We start from the raw sequence: 14,068 nt of genomic DNA, 5'->3' as shown, positions 1-14,068 counted from the left end.
TTACACGATATTGTTTCCGAGGCCCTATTACCTAGTATAGTCCCTGCGTACACCATATGACGAGGGGAGGCATTAGGTTGAGAATGCATCCCAAGAGAAGCCGCTGCGTTGGACTTGGCTGAATATCCGAACGTCATCTTTGGGAATGCCCTGTATGGCCACGGGGTAGCCTTTGGAACTGGCGTTGCAGGGAGATTAGCCACTGTCTTTATGCCCTTTGCCTCTAAGGAATCTCTGCACCTCGCTGCGGAACCCGGGACCCTTACCTTATCCATGAAAACCCCATACCTGCAAATTACCTCAGCTCTGACCAGATTCCACCCAGCCCTCATCTTCCCTGTTGGCTTTCCCTTCAGAGCCGTGGCCTCTAACCACCCACTCAGAGAGCACGTGCCTGGACCATTCCAGAGTGACCCCAGACCCATACTCGTTTGGGAGTTGAGCAGTACCAGTGAAAACGACGTTCCAAATGTGCTGTACGCGGTTTTGGAAAGCCACGCCCACTGAAGGGAGAGCCAACAGGGGAAAATGATGGCTGACAAGCTGAGTGGATCTGGTCGGAGGTAATCTGCAGATATGGGTTCGCCACGAGAATCGACAATCGTCATGGGTAAGAGTCCCGGATTTCGCAGTTGCAGAGGTTCTTACAGGCAAAGGGCATAAAGAGAGTGGTCATTTTCCCCTTACAACGCTAAATCCTTGAACAACCTAGTGAGTGGCCTTCCAGGGCATCTAGGTCAAAGGAAAGGCATGCTGACTCGGTGTAGGCTGTAGCGACAGCCATTCTCGGCTGGGGAAACCTGTCTAGGACTCTTTCCCACTCTTATCTATTGGTGTGTGAGATATGTAGAAGGATCAAGGGAGAACGGAAGATATCAGCATAGGGCGGAGCAATGGGATCATTGAACCCCGAAGTATACATCTGACCTCGACCCATATCTAACGTGAAAACAACAAGCTCCTGAAATGGTCCAGTTGATACCTTCATTGCTACACAGTACAAGATACATGACTGCAAATAAAACAAAAGCCTTAAAAGACTACAATGGACATAATTTCGAAGTTTGAAAATACAACGCAATGGTCGGCTAGAACAAAGACAGATGTCGGCAAACGTCGAGGGCGAAACGATACACAACCTCAGTCCGGGGCCATGTACATCCTCACCCTACAGTCACACCGTTGTCGGCAAACAACCAGAACAAACGGGCATTGGACTTTGAAAGGAGAAAAGTGTAACGAAAAGCTTCGAAGCAGAGATGGATGGCGAAGAAAAGAGTAAGGCAAAGAGTAACAAAAAGAAAACGACCGACTCTATTCCACTAATATCGAGGTTCCATTTTCAGGCTATCCGCTTGATAATGCGAGTCCAACAACGCTTGCAATCCACCAGTGCCTCCATCCTGCCTTTTGATACACCAGTAAAGTACGAGCGAGACGAGTAAAGTGCAACGAGACGCTTAGAAGCACTTGCGGTGAACGATCGAAGGACCGCTCTCGTCGTACTCCTGCTTGGAGATCCACATCTGCTGGAAGGTGGACAGGGAGGCGAGAATGGAACCACCGATCCAGACGGAGTACTTGCGCTCGGGGGGAGCAATGATCTTGACCTTCATGGAAGAAGGAGCAAGAGCAGTGATCTCCTTCTGCATACGGTCGGAGATACCGGGGTACATGGTGGTACCACCAGACTGGAAGGAAAAAAGACAATGTTAGTCGGGATCTTGCGCGATTCCAGGTGGGACTCTTCTTACCATGACAATGTTGCCGTACAGATCCTTACGGACATCAACATCACACTTCATGATGGAGTTGAAGGTGGTGACGTGGATACCGCCAGACTCGAGACCAAGAACGTTAGGCTGGAACAGAGCCTCAGGAGCACGGAAGCGCTCGTTGCCAATAGTGATGACCTGTCCATCGGGAAGCTCGTAGGACTTCTCGAGGCTGGAGCTCTGGGAAGCGGTCTGGATCTCCTGCTCGAAGTCGAGAGCGACGTAGCAAAGCTTCTCCTTGATGTCGCGGACGATTTCACGCTCGGCGGTGGTGGAGAAGGTGTAACCACGCTCAGCCAGGATCTTCATCAGGTAATCGGTCAAGTCACGGCCAGCCATGTCGACACGCGAGATAGCGTGGGGAAGTGAGAAACCCTCGTAGATGGGCACAACGTGGGTGACACCGTCACCGGAGTCGAGAACGATACCAGTGGTACGACCGGAGGCGTACAGGGAGAGAACGGCCTGGATGGAGACGTAGAAGGCGGGGGCGTTGAAGGTCTCGAAAACGATCTGGGTCATCTTCTCACGGTTGGACTTGGGGTTGATAGGAGCCTCAGTCAAGAGGATGGGGTGCTCTTCGGGGGCAACGCGGAGCTCGTTGTAGAAGGTGTGGTGCCAGATCTTCTCCATGTCGTCCCAGTTGGTGACAACACCGTGCTCGATGGGGTAACGGAGCGTGAGGATACCACGCTTGGACTGTGCCTCATCACCAACGTAGGAGTCCTTCTGACCCATACCAATCATGATACTGCGCAGGGGTCAGTATTTTGCTTCCATTGATATCAATTGGCTGGAAATGTTGTAAAACAACAGCCAAGAGATACGAAAAATAGGGGGGAGAATTTACCCATGGTGACGGGGACGACCGACAATGGACGCTATTCGATTTCGTTAGTTACTTGATACTCAAATTTACAGCTTTTCTCCAGCCAAGCAAAAGAGGGGTCGGACGCAAGGGTTGGTGGGTTGGTGGGTTGGCGGCCTTTGCATGGAAGGGAGGGGGGAACTCGTTCGGTGGGGGTAGACTTACGGAAGACAGCTCGTGGTGCGTCGTCACCGGCGAAACCGGCCTTGCACATACCCGAACTAAATCGCAATTCATCAGTATCATAGTCCAGACAGTTTTTTGTTCTAAAGCGCCGCCTGGCCGTTGTGGAGGGTGGTGGAAGGCCGTTGGGAGGAAACCCCCCATCTTGCATCGTGGCCGATTAGGGGGATGTGGCGAACGACCGCGACCGAGCGATTTGATGACCAAGGCCAAATACCAGCCAGGAGCTCTCGGGAAAAAGATCTCACATACCCATTGTCAATGACGAGAGCAGCAACTTCCTCTGTGATGAGAATTATGGGTTAGTCTTGCGCAATTCAACAAGGCTCGAAGCTGGGCCAGTTAGGGGGGCAGCTTCCGGGGGAAGCTGATGATGTGGCCACAACATTCAGAAACGACATACCCTCCATTGTGACGGATTAAACAAGGAACTTTGGGGGGAAAGAGAAAAAAAGAAAAGAAAGATGGAATGAGGTTAGAGGGATATAGTTGGGATTAGGGGAGAGAGGGAAGAAGGAAGAGAGAGTGAGAGAGAAGTGGAGAGGGGTTTGTGATGGCTGGGATTGTGCGCTGCCTGAGGCTTCTCTTATGTTTTCCCCCCTCCGATCTACAAGTGTTGAATTCTTCTTTTTTATATGTCAAATGTTTGTTAAGGCAGAATGATTTCAGTCTTGATTTATGTATTTTATCCCTTCCCCCTCTTCAATCTTGTCAACCTAAAAGGATTGCGTGGACAAGCTTGGGAGATGAGCCTCCAGACTGTTTTGGGTACGGGGAACACGTAACTGAGTTAGGCGCCCTCTTTACTGTATACACAGGAGATAGTTGAAATGTACTATGAACCGTTGTATTACGCTACAATGCATACACAGTGTCAAGAGAGAAAGCATCCAAGACATGCTTCTACTGCGTATTATTCCCATTCCTTTGCTGATGACCCAGGTGGCGTACACGTTCTAAGTATAGGCGCCCCATCACCCTGACCCAGACTTCAACTTTTGGGGTAAATTTGGGTGGACACGTATTCGTATCCAGAGAGTAATCAGAGGGTACAGGGTTAGGTATCCAAGTATAAGGGCGTATGAAGGATTCCTCTATCTCGTAGGAGTTTTAGACTGAAGATCAAGAATCCGTTACCGCCATTTCCCTTCACTCAAGGAGGCTACTGGACCTTCTGGACCGGTGAACCGTGAGGCGGTGAGGTGGATACGTATCACGTGCTGTCATTTCTCTCTCTGCCACTGGCACTCTGCGACACGTAGGATATCAACTCGCCGATCAGCAATGGCATAAGAGCTACATACTGCGTAAAAATTGGTCTACATGGCCTTAGTCCAATTCGTATCTAGCATGCTATCTTCAAATTTGCTAATTAAATGCTTTGTGGTACTAAGTTATGCTGGTTATATCCACTTGGCTTCGACACCATATCACAACTAACATACCACACAGTTCAGTTATGAGACTGCAGTATGCACAAGGCGATGTCCAAGGCTGCGTAGGTTGTACTGCGTAGTCTAGAACTCGGTCAGGCATTGGAGAAATTCAGGTCACATGATCGAATGCCTCCGAATCGCCCAGAGCCATCCACCGCTGTCCCGCAGTCCCGACGTCAGAATATTATGTCAGCAGCTTTTTTTCCTTGGATCTATTGATAGTTGGAAAACTGCGACTGAACAATACTCTTTAATATACAGCAAAAATAACCTCAAATCTGCAATTACAGTTTCAATCACTATCATTACTCACTACTCCTCCCCGAAATTAACCGCACTACACACCTACAACACCACTACCCCGCCAGCCCACCATGAATCCCGATATGAACAACCTCCTCAAATGGGGTGTCGCCAACAGCCAGGCCCCCGGCACCGAAGGCAAAGACAGAACACCAGACCTGAAAGCTGCTGCATCGCAGCTGACCCCGCAGATGATCAACACACTCTTCGGCGGTCCTTCAGAGGCCGACCTTATGAAGGCAGCCATGGAGGTGCTGCACGATAACGAGTCCGACCTAGAGAACAAGTTGATCGCCTTCGACAATTTCGAGCAGCTGATTGAAGGCATCGATAATGCGAATAACCTCGAGCCATTGAATTTGTGGGCGCCGCTAGTCCAGCTGCTCAAGCATGAGGAGCCCGAGATCAGGCGTTACGCGGCTTGGTGTGTTGGTACAGCAGTGCAGAATAACCCCAAGGCACAGGATAAGGTACGCAGAGGTCCAACTTACTTGAGTGATAGAATGATAGAACTGACATATTCGCTAGCTTGTTCAAATGGATGCGCTCCCCACACTCGTTTCCATTGCTACCACGGAGACCGACAATGCAATTCGCAAGAAGGCTATCTACGCTATTTCCTCAGGAGTCCGCAACCACCAGGCTGCCATGGACGAGTTGACTAAGAGCCTGCCTGAGGGCTATCCCACCGATAAGACCGATGCCGCTGATATGGAGGCCATCGATGCTATTATGGACAAGCTGCGCTCCCACCTGATTGAGTCCTCGGCGTGAAGGAAGCCGGCTGTGACTAGACTGTAAAAGTCAGAATACGTTACATACAGAGGCGGCAAGATGGCCGTTGAATGGGCGCATACCCGCGGGCTGGCGTCTGACATGCCAGCACTTGCATTGTGACAGCTAGCCTGCCACGAGCACTTCGACGAATGCTAGGCCTCACTATTTGCTGGTAGCCACTGGCGATCACCGGATGCATTGGCAGGTTCTTGAATGGTCGGCGTTGGTTATATGGTTGCCTGAAAAGTTGCATCGCCATGGTCTTTACTGATATTTTGCCCTGAGCATATGAATGAATCCTACTGTACATACCCAGAGACTTCTGTCTCACTGCTGAAAACTAAATGCCATTACGAGTTTCCACCCAATCCATCTGCTATGCTGTTATATAGTCAATGATCCCGGGCATGGACAGTCAAAGCATGGCCTCGGTACAGCCTATACAGTTCTAATCTACTACTATCAAGATCTATAAAACAAGCAAAGGAGAATAAAGAAATAATAGGCCAATCCCTGTAAATGCACCTATGAATATTCATTTCGACCCCAGATATAGATACACCGGAACAACATTAATCCGTCCAACATCGTCATTGCACCGACCAGCCCGAGCTCTCCCCAGCGCGCAAACACCCCTCACAACCACCACCTCTTACAACCACCAAAGATGGACTCCTCAAGCAACCGCCTCTTCCGCTTCTCAAAGCCAGAATGGTTAAACAACTCCTCCGTCCGCAACGGCGGAGTCTACGTCGCCGGCGCCCTAGTAAGCACCTCTCCAACCCCAACCCCCATCCAGCCGCAACTCGCGACAGCGCCAATCCCAGCCTACAACACAGCCTATGAAGCATTCCTACATAACACACACCCCCAATATAACCAGCTAAGCTAACTGTTGAAACCAAAGTTCGCAGCAGGCTTCTTCTTCCTAATTGACGTCGCCTCATTCTCACGCAGCCCTCGCAACGGCTCAGACGTACACATCAAATTCGTCGACTGGATCCCCGGCATCTGTTCTGCGCTCGGCATGCTGGTTATCAACTCAATCGAGAAGAGCCGGCTGCAAGCTGATAGTTTCAGTTATAGTGGCAGCGGCGTCGCGTGGAAGGCGCGATTCGTGCTGTTTTTGGGATTCGCGTTGTTGGCGGGTGGGCTTGCGGGTAGTGTGGTACGTACTTCCTTTCTTTTTGTGGTGACCTTTGTGGTGATGAGGAGAGGATTTGAGTGGTGTGCTAATTGGTATCTGGTAGACGGTTTTCGTTCTCAAATATCTTATCAAGGAATACCCGGTTCAGACGCTTTACTTTGGTATTGCGAATATCGTGGCGAATGGGTTGGTTATGCTTAGGTATGCTGTTGTTCTGCAGGTGTGGGTTGTGAGTGTGTACTGACGGTGCTATGTCTAGTTCGATTGTCCTTTGGGTCTCGCAGAACATTGAGGATGATTACACCTACAATCTGGCGCTGTAATTGGTCTGGTTGGTGTAGCTCGTGTTTTTATACTTTATTTGATTTCCTTCCTGTGATGTTCTGCCGCTTGCGTATATTTTGCTGGGATTGGCGCTGTAACATGAAATCATATGCATTTCTTCTACATATGTCAGGTCGAGGCGTAACTTCCATGCTTCTGGAGATTACCTCTAGGTAGTAAAAAAAGCCCATTGGGATAGCTACCTCACGAGGTACAGAAGTAAATTATCAAAAGTGCCATTGCAATTTTGCATAAGAGGACGCCTAAGAACCGAACCCACAGAAGCCCCAAACACCTCCCATATATGCAATCATTAAATCATAAAACCCCCATTCCCTCCCCTCAATGCTCCTCACAGAACAACCTCAACAACTCATCAATACAAGTCATAGCCTTCTCCTTCTCCAAGACCGAAACCGCAACCCCAGGCACCAGCTTCAAATACCTTCGTAGTGCAAAAGCCGCAGCCTTGTACGTCGCATGGTACATAGCCTTAAACTCATCGTCATCAGCACTGGCACCAGGCGCCGGCGTCTCACGCATCTCCGGCGCAGGCGTCGCACCAGGAAGTTCAGATTCAGCGTCCGCAGCAGACTTATTCGTCGCAGAGCGCGGATTCGCACGATGGAAGCCATAGAGTCGCATACACGTCAGGATAGTACGGGTGATGAGATTCTTATTTTCCGCAACGACGGTATCAGGATCCTTAGCCGGCGAGCCAGGCGCGGAATGCTCTTTCGCGTCAGGAAGTGAAGAAGTCGCCTGCGGAGCTGGTGTACGGCGCGAAGAACCAGAGGCAGAATCCAAGAATGGATTTGGCGTTGGGGCACGCTTCTGCGGATCTACAATCGGCCCTGGCGTTGCGCGGCTGCGCATGGGGCGGTGCAGGCTTGTTCCGATTGAAGCGGAGCGGGCGCGATGCGGGACGATCTTGTCGAGGGGGGATTCGTCTTCTTCGCGCTTTATGCGGAGGGATTGGAGGTTTTGGGATGAGGAGGTTGGTCTTGAAGGTGCCATGAGTTGGGAGACGGCTTCGCCGCCTCGTTGGCGGACGCGGCGGTGGTGTTGGGCGGCTACTTCGAAGAGAGTTGCTACTCTTTTGCGTTTTGGGCTTGGGGAGCTTGTGTCTGGGAGGAATTCTGCGCAGCGGGGGGTGGTGGTGGGTTGCGTTATGGTTGAGGGTGGGGGTTCGTAGGATTGGGCTTGGGCGAGACGGGCGGTTGAGAGAGGTGCTGCGTAAATGCGTAGTTCGTAGGGTCGCTGCTGGGGGTTGCTAAGGCCTGGAAGGTCGGAGGGTGATGAGTGTGGTGGGGTTGGTGGGCGTGTGCATGATGCGCTGGATAGCACGCCGTAGACTAGGAGGGTTGTTGCGGCTTTGCCGGTTGTTTTGGTGTTATTTTCCACAGAGAGAAGAAGGCCTGCTGGGCATTGGAGAGATTGTTGGAGGGATGGCCCTTCTCCGTTTGCCCAGAGGGAACCCGTTAGTTTGCTCTGCAGCCATTTTGATGTCCCCGCGTGCGAGGTGTGCAGTTCGAGGTTGGGACCGGCACGCGCGTGTAACGGAATGAGTGCTGGATTGACGAAGCTGCGGAGACGCAGTTGGGACTCTTTGGATAACTCGGACTGCCCGTACGAATGGGGATCGACCAGTCGAATCCCTAGGCAAGTTGTCAGCGACGAACAAGATTCGATGCGCGTTGGGCTTTACCTTCTAAGCTGGAGCCCGACTTGAGCGGAATTGACCCCGACCAGACAATCATCTTGTTATCTGGGTTTTGGTAGGCTTTTCATGAGTTCTGCATGGTGATAGAAGTGTGCACTCGTGTGTTTGTTTGGTCAATGTTGGAAATGTCGATCTGCTTTATCTCCGCATCTCCACAGACGCGCTCGATTCACGCGCGGTCACGTGCGTCATAGATCAAACAAAGTAACGAAAGGAAGACCACAGAGAAAGTATTAGGGGAAGTAGCGGGTAGACTGTAAAGTCATTGTGAATTAGCTTTATTCTGAGTGCATCTATGTTCATTCATTCGGCTGCAATGTAGGCTGGAAAGATAGGTATTGAAAGACTGGTCGGCGAGGGTGTGAGCCTAGAATATAGATCCCTAATGTCCTTCCAAGTCAAAGGCTGGCCGAAGGTCTTTCCATGTCTACCAACAGTCATGAGGCTTAGGGGTCGCAGTATATTTGCAGACAGCCTCCGCTACGAATACACCAGAGATTGGTTCAGTCTTGAGTTCTCGAAACTCTATGTCCATTATATTGTGGGCCAACCAGTGTAGCACAGTGAAGTGTCAAGGCGGCTTGAATAGATGTCCACCGTACAGGCTCACTCATACATAGCATACCAAGCATACGCTGGAGTCAAATAAAACGCAGCAAAACAAATTCATGAACAAGGCTTGATCAAGCAAGCACCACCGGGCAAAATAGCCCTAGCCCCGCGCCACCCAACCTTGGCGATCAGAACTCCTCTTGTTCCTGGAAGAACATAGAGAAGCTGATAATCGTGCCGTAAATCAACAGACCTCCGAAAATCGACATGATCATTGCGGGGATCTCGATCGCGCCGCTGTGGGCAAGAACAACGGGAAGTGCTGGTAAATATATTAGTTAACGGTCATTAATAGCGCAATGACGATGCAAAATCCAAATAGCATGAATAACATATAGCCTGAACACCAAGGGCTGGCCAGGCATCCGCGTAATAATGCGCCCGCCCCGCAGAGAGGTTGTGACAAACCACTTACCAATGCCAGTAAGAACCAGGAAGCCAGTCATGAACCGTCCAAAGTCCATTGCTGAGTTGCTTGAGCTGTCCATAAAGTCATCTGGATTTGCGCATCGTTGGCAAATCCAGTTGGGGAGTGGCGCAACAACATAGATGCCGACAACCAACAATGGCCAGTACTTGTGCCATAACGCGGAAGAGAGGATGACGAGGAGGAAACCGATGGCAAGGACCTAGTGGAGTGTTAAAAAAATAGATATTGGACGGAACAAAGCGCAACGCGGCATACAAAGGAGAGCGCGATAATGGTCTTCAGTCCAGCGGCCATGATTGCGGAGGTGCCGAAGCCCAATTGAAGAGACTCGAGGTAGGAGGGGTAGGGTGGACTGCGTTAAGTCAAGAGGTAAATTCGAGAGCAGACCAAGTCACAGCCCCATTGGCCGAGCGTAGGAAATTGAAGAAGGAAATTAAGGAAGGACAGCACGTCAAGCTGGAGCTGGACGCGGAATGAGTGACGTTGGCGTCGGAAGGTCACTGGATATCGTCGCCTCAGGCACTAACAGCTCATGCTTCACACCGCGTCACTTTACTGCCTGCTCCAGCTCCCCCATTCTCCCTCCATCGCCGGATAATCCTTCAGATTCTTGTGCTACAATTCCTGTGTCTTTGATAATCAAGAGGGGTTTTCTTGCCGTTTTCGCCCATATATCCATTCAACACTTCCACGATGTTCAGAAACAATTACGACAACGATGCCGTCACCTTGTAAGACCAGTTCCCCGACCTCCCTCGATCCTATCAGAATGCTAACTTGAACCACAGCTCTCCACAGGGTCGGATATTCCAAGTGGAGTATGCACAGGAAGCAGTGAAGCAAGGATCCGTCGTGGTGGGATTGGTGAATAAGACACATGCCGTGCTGGTTGGACTCAAGGTTCGCAGACCTAGATCACGAATCGATAACGCAGTCGTCAAAAACTAACATCACTCCAGCGCAACGCAGAAGAGCTCTCCTCGTACCAGAAGAAGATCATCGAGATCGACTCGCACATGGCCATCGCCATCGCCGGCCTGGCATCAGACGCCCGCGTCCTCTCGAACTTCATGAAGCAGCAGTCCCTCGGCTCGAAGATGACCTACGGACGGCCCATCCCCCTGGACCGGATCGTCAGCCAAATCGGTGACCGCGCGCAGACCAACACCCAGCATTACGGGAAACGGCCGTACGGTGTGGGTCTGCTGGTTGCCGGCGTTGATGAGGCTGGCCCGCATCTGTTCGAGTTCCAGCCCTCCGGTCTGACGCAAGAGATGGCTGCCTGTGCTATCGGTGCGCGGTCGCAGATGGCGCGGACGTACTTGGAGCGGAACCTCGACAAGTTTGATGGTTGCAGTCGTGATGAGCTGATTCAGCATGGATTGAGTGCGCTGAAGGAGACGCTTTCTCAGGATAAGGAGCTTACGGTGGATAACACCTCCGTCGGTGTCGTTGGTGTGACTAATGGCAAGAAGGAGAGCTTCAAGCTGTACGAGGGTCAGGATACCGCTGCGCTGCTGGAGGTGCTGGAGCAGCGCGAGTCTGCTGGTGCAGAGGCCGAGTCCATGGAGGTTGATTCATAAATTTCCTTGGTTTAATGATTCGCATAGACATGAAATCCTGATTATGCTTTGTCTTGAGTGTTTACGACCATCTCAGTTCCTCGATCATCAATCGTCAATTCATAATTTTTTTCTTAAAGAAACTATCTACCGGTCTATGTTTACATCTCCACTGAAGTCTGCGAAGGCCAAAAGAAAACCAAACCAGACTTCAGTCGAACGCAGGGACACCGCTGTCTATGCATCCATGCTGCAAACCCTCTAAACATCCGCTCACTCCTGTCCCCAATTCAACTGCATCCGCCCATTGCTGACCCGATAAGCCAGCAATTTAGGCCAAACCTCCGCAACATCCTTCGCCTCGGCCAAAATCTCCCCATTATCAACACTAATATACCCCTCCTTAACCGCATTCCTCACCCAAGCCAACAGTCCATCCCAATACCCATTAATATTCAACAAAACAACCGCAACCTGATGAATCCCCAACTGATTCCACGTCGTCATCTCCATAACCTCCTCAATAGTCCCAAACCCACCAGCCAGCGAAACAAACCCAGACCCAGGCCCACCCTCCAACACCTTCGTCGCCATCAACTTCTTGCGAGTATGCATATCAGGCACAACCGTCGTAATCCCGTACTCAGACTCGGGAATCCCGTTCTCGTCATCGGGATCAATGATTCGCTCCGCGGCTTTGCCGGCTTGCGTGGCCTCGGCCTGGCCGTTGCGCGTGCTGCTGACGGTTGCGACTTTGATGAGCGCGCGCGGGATTATCCCGTGCACGGCTTTGGGGCCGGAGAGGGAGACTAAAACCCGGGCTATCTCGCCCATTAGGCCTGTTGTGCCGCCGCCGTAGACTAGTTGCACGTTGTTCTTGTGGAATTCTTGCGCTAGGGCTCGCGCTGCTTCCATGTGCACTGGGTTGGTGCCTGGGACGGAGCCGCAGCTGTGATGGTTTGGTGAGCTTGGTTTCTTGTGACGGGTAGATCGGAGGGATATGGTATGTAGAGGTTTGGTGGTTGCTCTCATTTCGTAGGTGGTGGTGACTCACAATACGCAGACCACGGGTGGTTTGGTCTCTGGGTTTACCATGTTGATTTGTAGGTGGTACTCGGAACAGAGAGAGTAGATGAGAGGTCTTGGAAGTAATCTTGTCAAGAAGGAAGACGAGTGGGAAGATCAAGGAAGTAGGAACTTGGGAACGGACAACCTTGAACCGGGCACCAACAGAACCCCACACCGATAAGAGATAACGGAGTCTCCAATTTTCCAGGTCCTTGCAAGGCTTGACGTAACTACTTTGGACTTGATCCAGGCTATGTTTACTGCGTATACGTTTCGATGTATTTGGGCTACTCGAACAGACTAACAGTCGAACTTCCATTGAAGGCTCGGAGCAATTCAGAGTACACTGACTTCCGATCCCAAAGAACCGCAAGGATAGTCGGTGGCCTTGGTGGCGGTATCATGGAGTATGATTGTTTTGAGGTTCCTGTTCAATATTCCGGTCTGCAGGAAAGAACCAGTTCAGTGACTTGCTATGTGTTGAGGGCGCTATCGCTAGCCATTCGTACCTAGAGGTATACGACATCAGGGACCTTGAATAGCTCAATTCTTACCTCACACGGAAGACATATAAATTATGTGCTACCCAACTCTCTCAATAGCAATAAAACAGAAATCCCCGTAAATGAATGCCCAGCCGTTATAATTGCGCCAAGTGATGCAATCAATTCCAAAAAGAGATGGGTATCAAGAAACAAACTCAACTCACAACCCGACTTTTCTTCCTCTTCCCCTTATCACCACCAGAACTAGGCGGCGAAGCACCCTTCTCCGAGCCCTTAGGTGTCTCAACACGCACCTGCGGCGTCGGAGCTCGAACCGGTAATGCCGCAGGCGTCCCGGTCGCCGTAGCAGGAGCCTTCGTCGTAGCTTTACTGGTCGTCTCGCTGCCAGTGCGCGATAAGATGAAAGAGCCCGGTTCGCCGACGAGGGGGTTTTCGTCCATGAACTCGTCGCCGAACCGGCTGAATAGATTGAACGATTCTGCCAGGTTACGGGTATTCATGAAGGTGGATTTTGATGTGCTTGTGCTTAGTTTGGTCGTTGCTTGGGAATCTGCGCTGGTGAAGGATGTGTCTGGCATGGGGGTTGCTTCTTTGCTTTGCGGGGCTTGATTCGTGCCGGGTAATTCTTTGGTGCGGGCTCCGGGTGGCATGTATGTGTGTCCGGAGGAAGGGGTGAATGTTGGTAAGGTCGAGGCGGCCTTCAGGAGTTGAGAGAGGGATGTGACGGCGGATAGCTTGGAATATTTGTTAGAATGATTCGAGTGTATGGGAGGGATCAGGGGAAGACGAAGGCAACATACAATTCGGTTACCTACTACACTGGCAACTGAGGGAGCCATGTAGATGCAATCGCCGACAATGAAGTACGTTGACAATACAGTCACCTCGTCGTCCATACCGTTTCTCTTCCGCCGGTTCTGCTTGCGGATCACCCAGACATTGGAGGGTTCGTGGGCGAAGCGGTTGTCTGTCTGTGCAGCTGCTTGTAGGGGATCGTATGATACGACAAACTCCAGACCCTGCATTGTTTTCAGGCGGCCCTCGAATGCTTCGCGCGTCTCGACGAAATGTCGGAAGGAATCATTGTAGTTGGCTTGAATGGCGAGTGAGGCGTTGTTGGAGGTCGGGTCGAAGAAAGGTGATTCGGCAAAGTAGAAAAGAACTGATTTGAAGAGATCAATATCATACCAGGTATTGGCGAGGAGTGCGACTTACCATTGTTGGAGTGAAGGTATCCCCCCATCATTTGGACGTGCGGGGGAGACCGCCAGAGGATCTCCTCCATTGAGGCATCTTGACCAGCCATTTGGAACCGGAAGTATGGGCTAGACCAAAAGGTATCTAGCCAAAGCAA

At 51.1% G+C, this 14,068-nt stretch overlaps 8 protein-coding genes across 8 annotated transcripts; 3 read left to right on the top strand and 5 right to left on the bottom strand.

Moving 5' to 3' along the window:
* Nucleotides 1-1,450: 1,450 nt before the first annotated feature.
* Nucleotides 1,451-3,263, bottom strand: act1 (actin). Its single transcript, XM_056664845.1, has 6 exons — nucleotides 3,230-3,263; nucleotides 3,079-3,109; nucleotides 2,809-2,864; nucleotides 2,626-2,656; nucleotides 1,755-2,526; nucleotides 1,451-1,691 (listed from the first exon to the last, which is right to left on the bottom strand). Exons 1-6 carry the CDS (start codon nucleotides 3,234-3,236, stop codon nucleotides 1,461-1,463), a joined length of 1,128 nt encoding a protein of 375 aa, XP_056523902.1. The 5' UTR covers nucleotides 3,237-3,263; the 3' UTR covers nucleotides 1,451-1,460.
* A 1,373-nt stretch (nucleotides 3,264-4,636) lies between these two features.
* fes1 (Hsp70 nucleotide exchange factor FES1) lies at nucleotides 4,637-5,339 on the top strand (the record flags this gene model as incomplete). Its single annotated transcript, XM_056664844.1, has 2 exons — nucleotides 4,637-5,035; nucleotides 5,094-5,339. 2 exons carry the CDS (start codon nucleotides 4,637-4,639, stop codon nucleotides 5,337-5,339), a joined length of 645 nt encoding a protein of 214 aa, XP_056523901.1.
* A 670-nt stretch (nucleotides 5,340-6,009) lies between these two features.
* Nucleotides 6,010-6,812, top strand: N7515_004099 (UPF0220 family protein; the record flags this gene model as incomplete). The annotated part of the gene is made up of 4 exons (XM_056664843.1): nucleotides 6,010-6,108; nucleotides 6,250-6,510; nucleotides 6,593-6,690; nucleotides 6,749-6,812. 4 exons carry the CDS (start codon nucleotides 6,010-6,012, stop codon nucleotides 6,810-6,812), a joined length of 522 nt encoding a protein of 173 aa, XP_056523900.1.
* A 343-nt stretch (nucleotides 6,813-7,155) lies between these two features.
* N7515_004098 (uncharacterized protein) lies at nucleotides 7,156-8,573 on the bottom strand (the record flags this gene model as incomplete). Its single annotated transcript, XM_056664842.1, has 2 exons — nucleotides 7,156-8,471; nucleotides 8,522-8,573. The coding sequence occupies 2 exons, from the start codon at nucleotides 8,571-8,573 to the stop codon at nucleotides 7,156-7,158; spliced, it is 1,368 nt and encodes a 455-aa protein (XP_056523899.1).
* Nucleotides 8,574-9,276: 703 nt separating this feature from the next.
* Nucleotides 9,277-9,872, bottom strand: N7515_004097 (Vps55 family protein; the record flags this gene model as incomplete). Its single annotated transcript, XM_056664841.1, has 3 exons — nucleotides 9,277-9,410; nucleotides 9,564-9,777; nucleotides 9,834-9,872. 3 exons carry the CDS (start codon nucleotides 9,870-9,872, stop codon nucleotides 9,277-9,279), a joined length of 387 nt encoding a protein of 128 aa, XP_056523898.1.
* Nucleotides 9,873-10,271: 399 nt separating this feature from the next.
* pre5 (proteasome core particle subunit alpha 6) lies at nucleotides 10,272-11,161 on the top strand (the record flags this gene model as incomplete). Its single annotated transcript, XM_056664840.1, has 3 exons — nucleotides 10,272-10,309; nucleotides 10,367-10,478; nucleotides 10,538-11,161. The coding sequence occupies 3 exons, from the start codon at nucleotides 10,272-10,274 to the stop codon at nucleotides 11,159-11,161; spliced, it is 774 nt and encodes a 257-aa protein (XP_056523897.1).
* Nucleotides 11,162-11,413: 252 nt separating this feature from the next.
* N7515_004095 (LOG family protein) lies at nucleotides 11,414-12,172 on the bottom strand (the record flags this gene model as incomplete). Its single annotated transcript, XM_056664839.1, has 1 exon — nucleotides 11,414-12,172. The coding sequence occupies one exon, from the start codon at nucleotides 12,170-12,172 to the stop codon at nucleotides 11,414-11,416; it is 759 nt and encodes a 252-aa protein (XP_056523896.1).
* A 736-nt stretch (nucleotides 12,173-12,908) lies between these two features.
* On the bottom strand, nucleotides 12,909-14,020 carry med6 (mediator complex subunit MED6; the record flags this gene model as incomplete). The annotated part of the gene is made up of 3 exons (XM_056664838.1): nucleotides 12,909-13,448; nucleotides 13,515-13,876; nucleotides 13,930-14,020. The coding sequence occupies 3 exons, from the start codon at nucleotides 14,018-14,020 to the stop codon at nucleotides 12,909-12,911; spliced, it is 993 nt and encodes a 330-aa protein (XP_056523895.1).
* Between the last annotated feature and the right edge of the window lie 48 nt (nucleotides 14,021-14,068).

Source organism: Penicillium bovifimosum, assembly GCF_028826915.1.
Source record: "Penicillium bovifimosum strain IBT 22155 chromosome Unknown utg000003l_segment0_segment0, whole genome shotgun sequence".
In the NCBI taxonomy this organism is placed as follows: Eukaryota; Fungi; Ascomycota; class Eurotiomycetes; order Eurotiales; family Aspergillaceae; genus Penicillium; species Penicillium bovifimosum.
Note: the sequence above shows the minus strand (reverse complement) of the source record. Positions and strands in the feature narration are given on the sequence as shown.

Excerpts from the sequence above, each read along its gene's own strand:
- act1 (XM_056664845.1), bottom strand. Across the intron at positions 2,865-3,078 it reads GCTCTCGTCATTGACAATGG|TTCGGGTATGTGCAAGGCCG; the intron begins GTATGTGAGATC and ends ATTGCGATTTAG. Across the intron at positions 2,527-2,625 it reads GGTCGTCCCCGTCACCATGG|TATCATGATTGGTATGGGTC; the intron begins GTAAATTCTCCC and ends ACCCCTGCGCAG.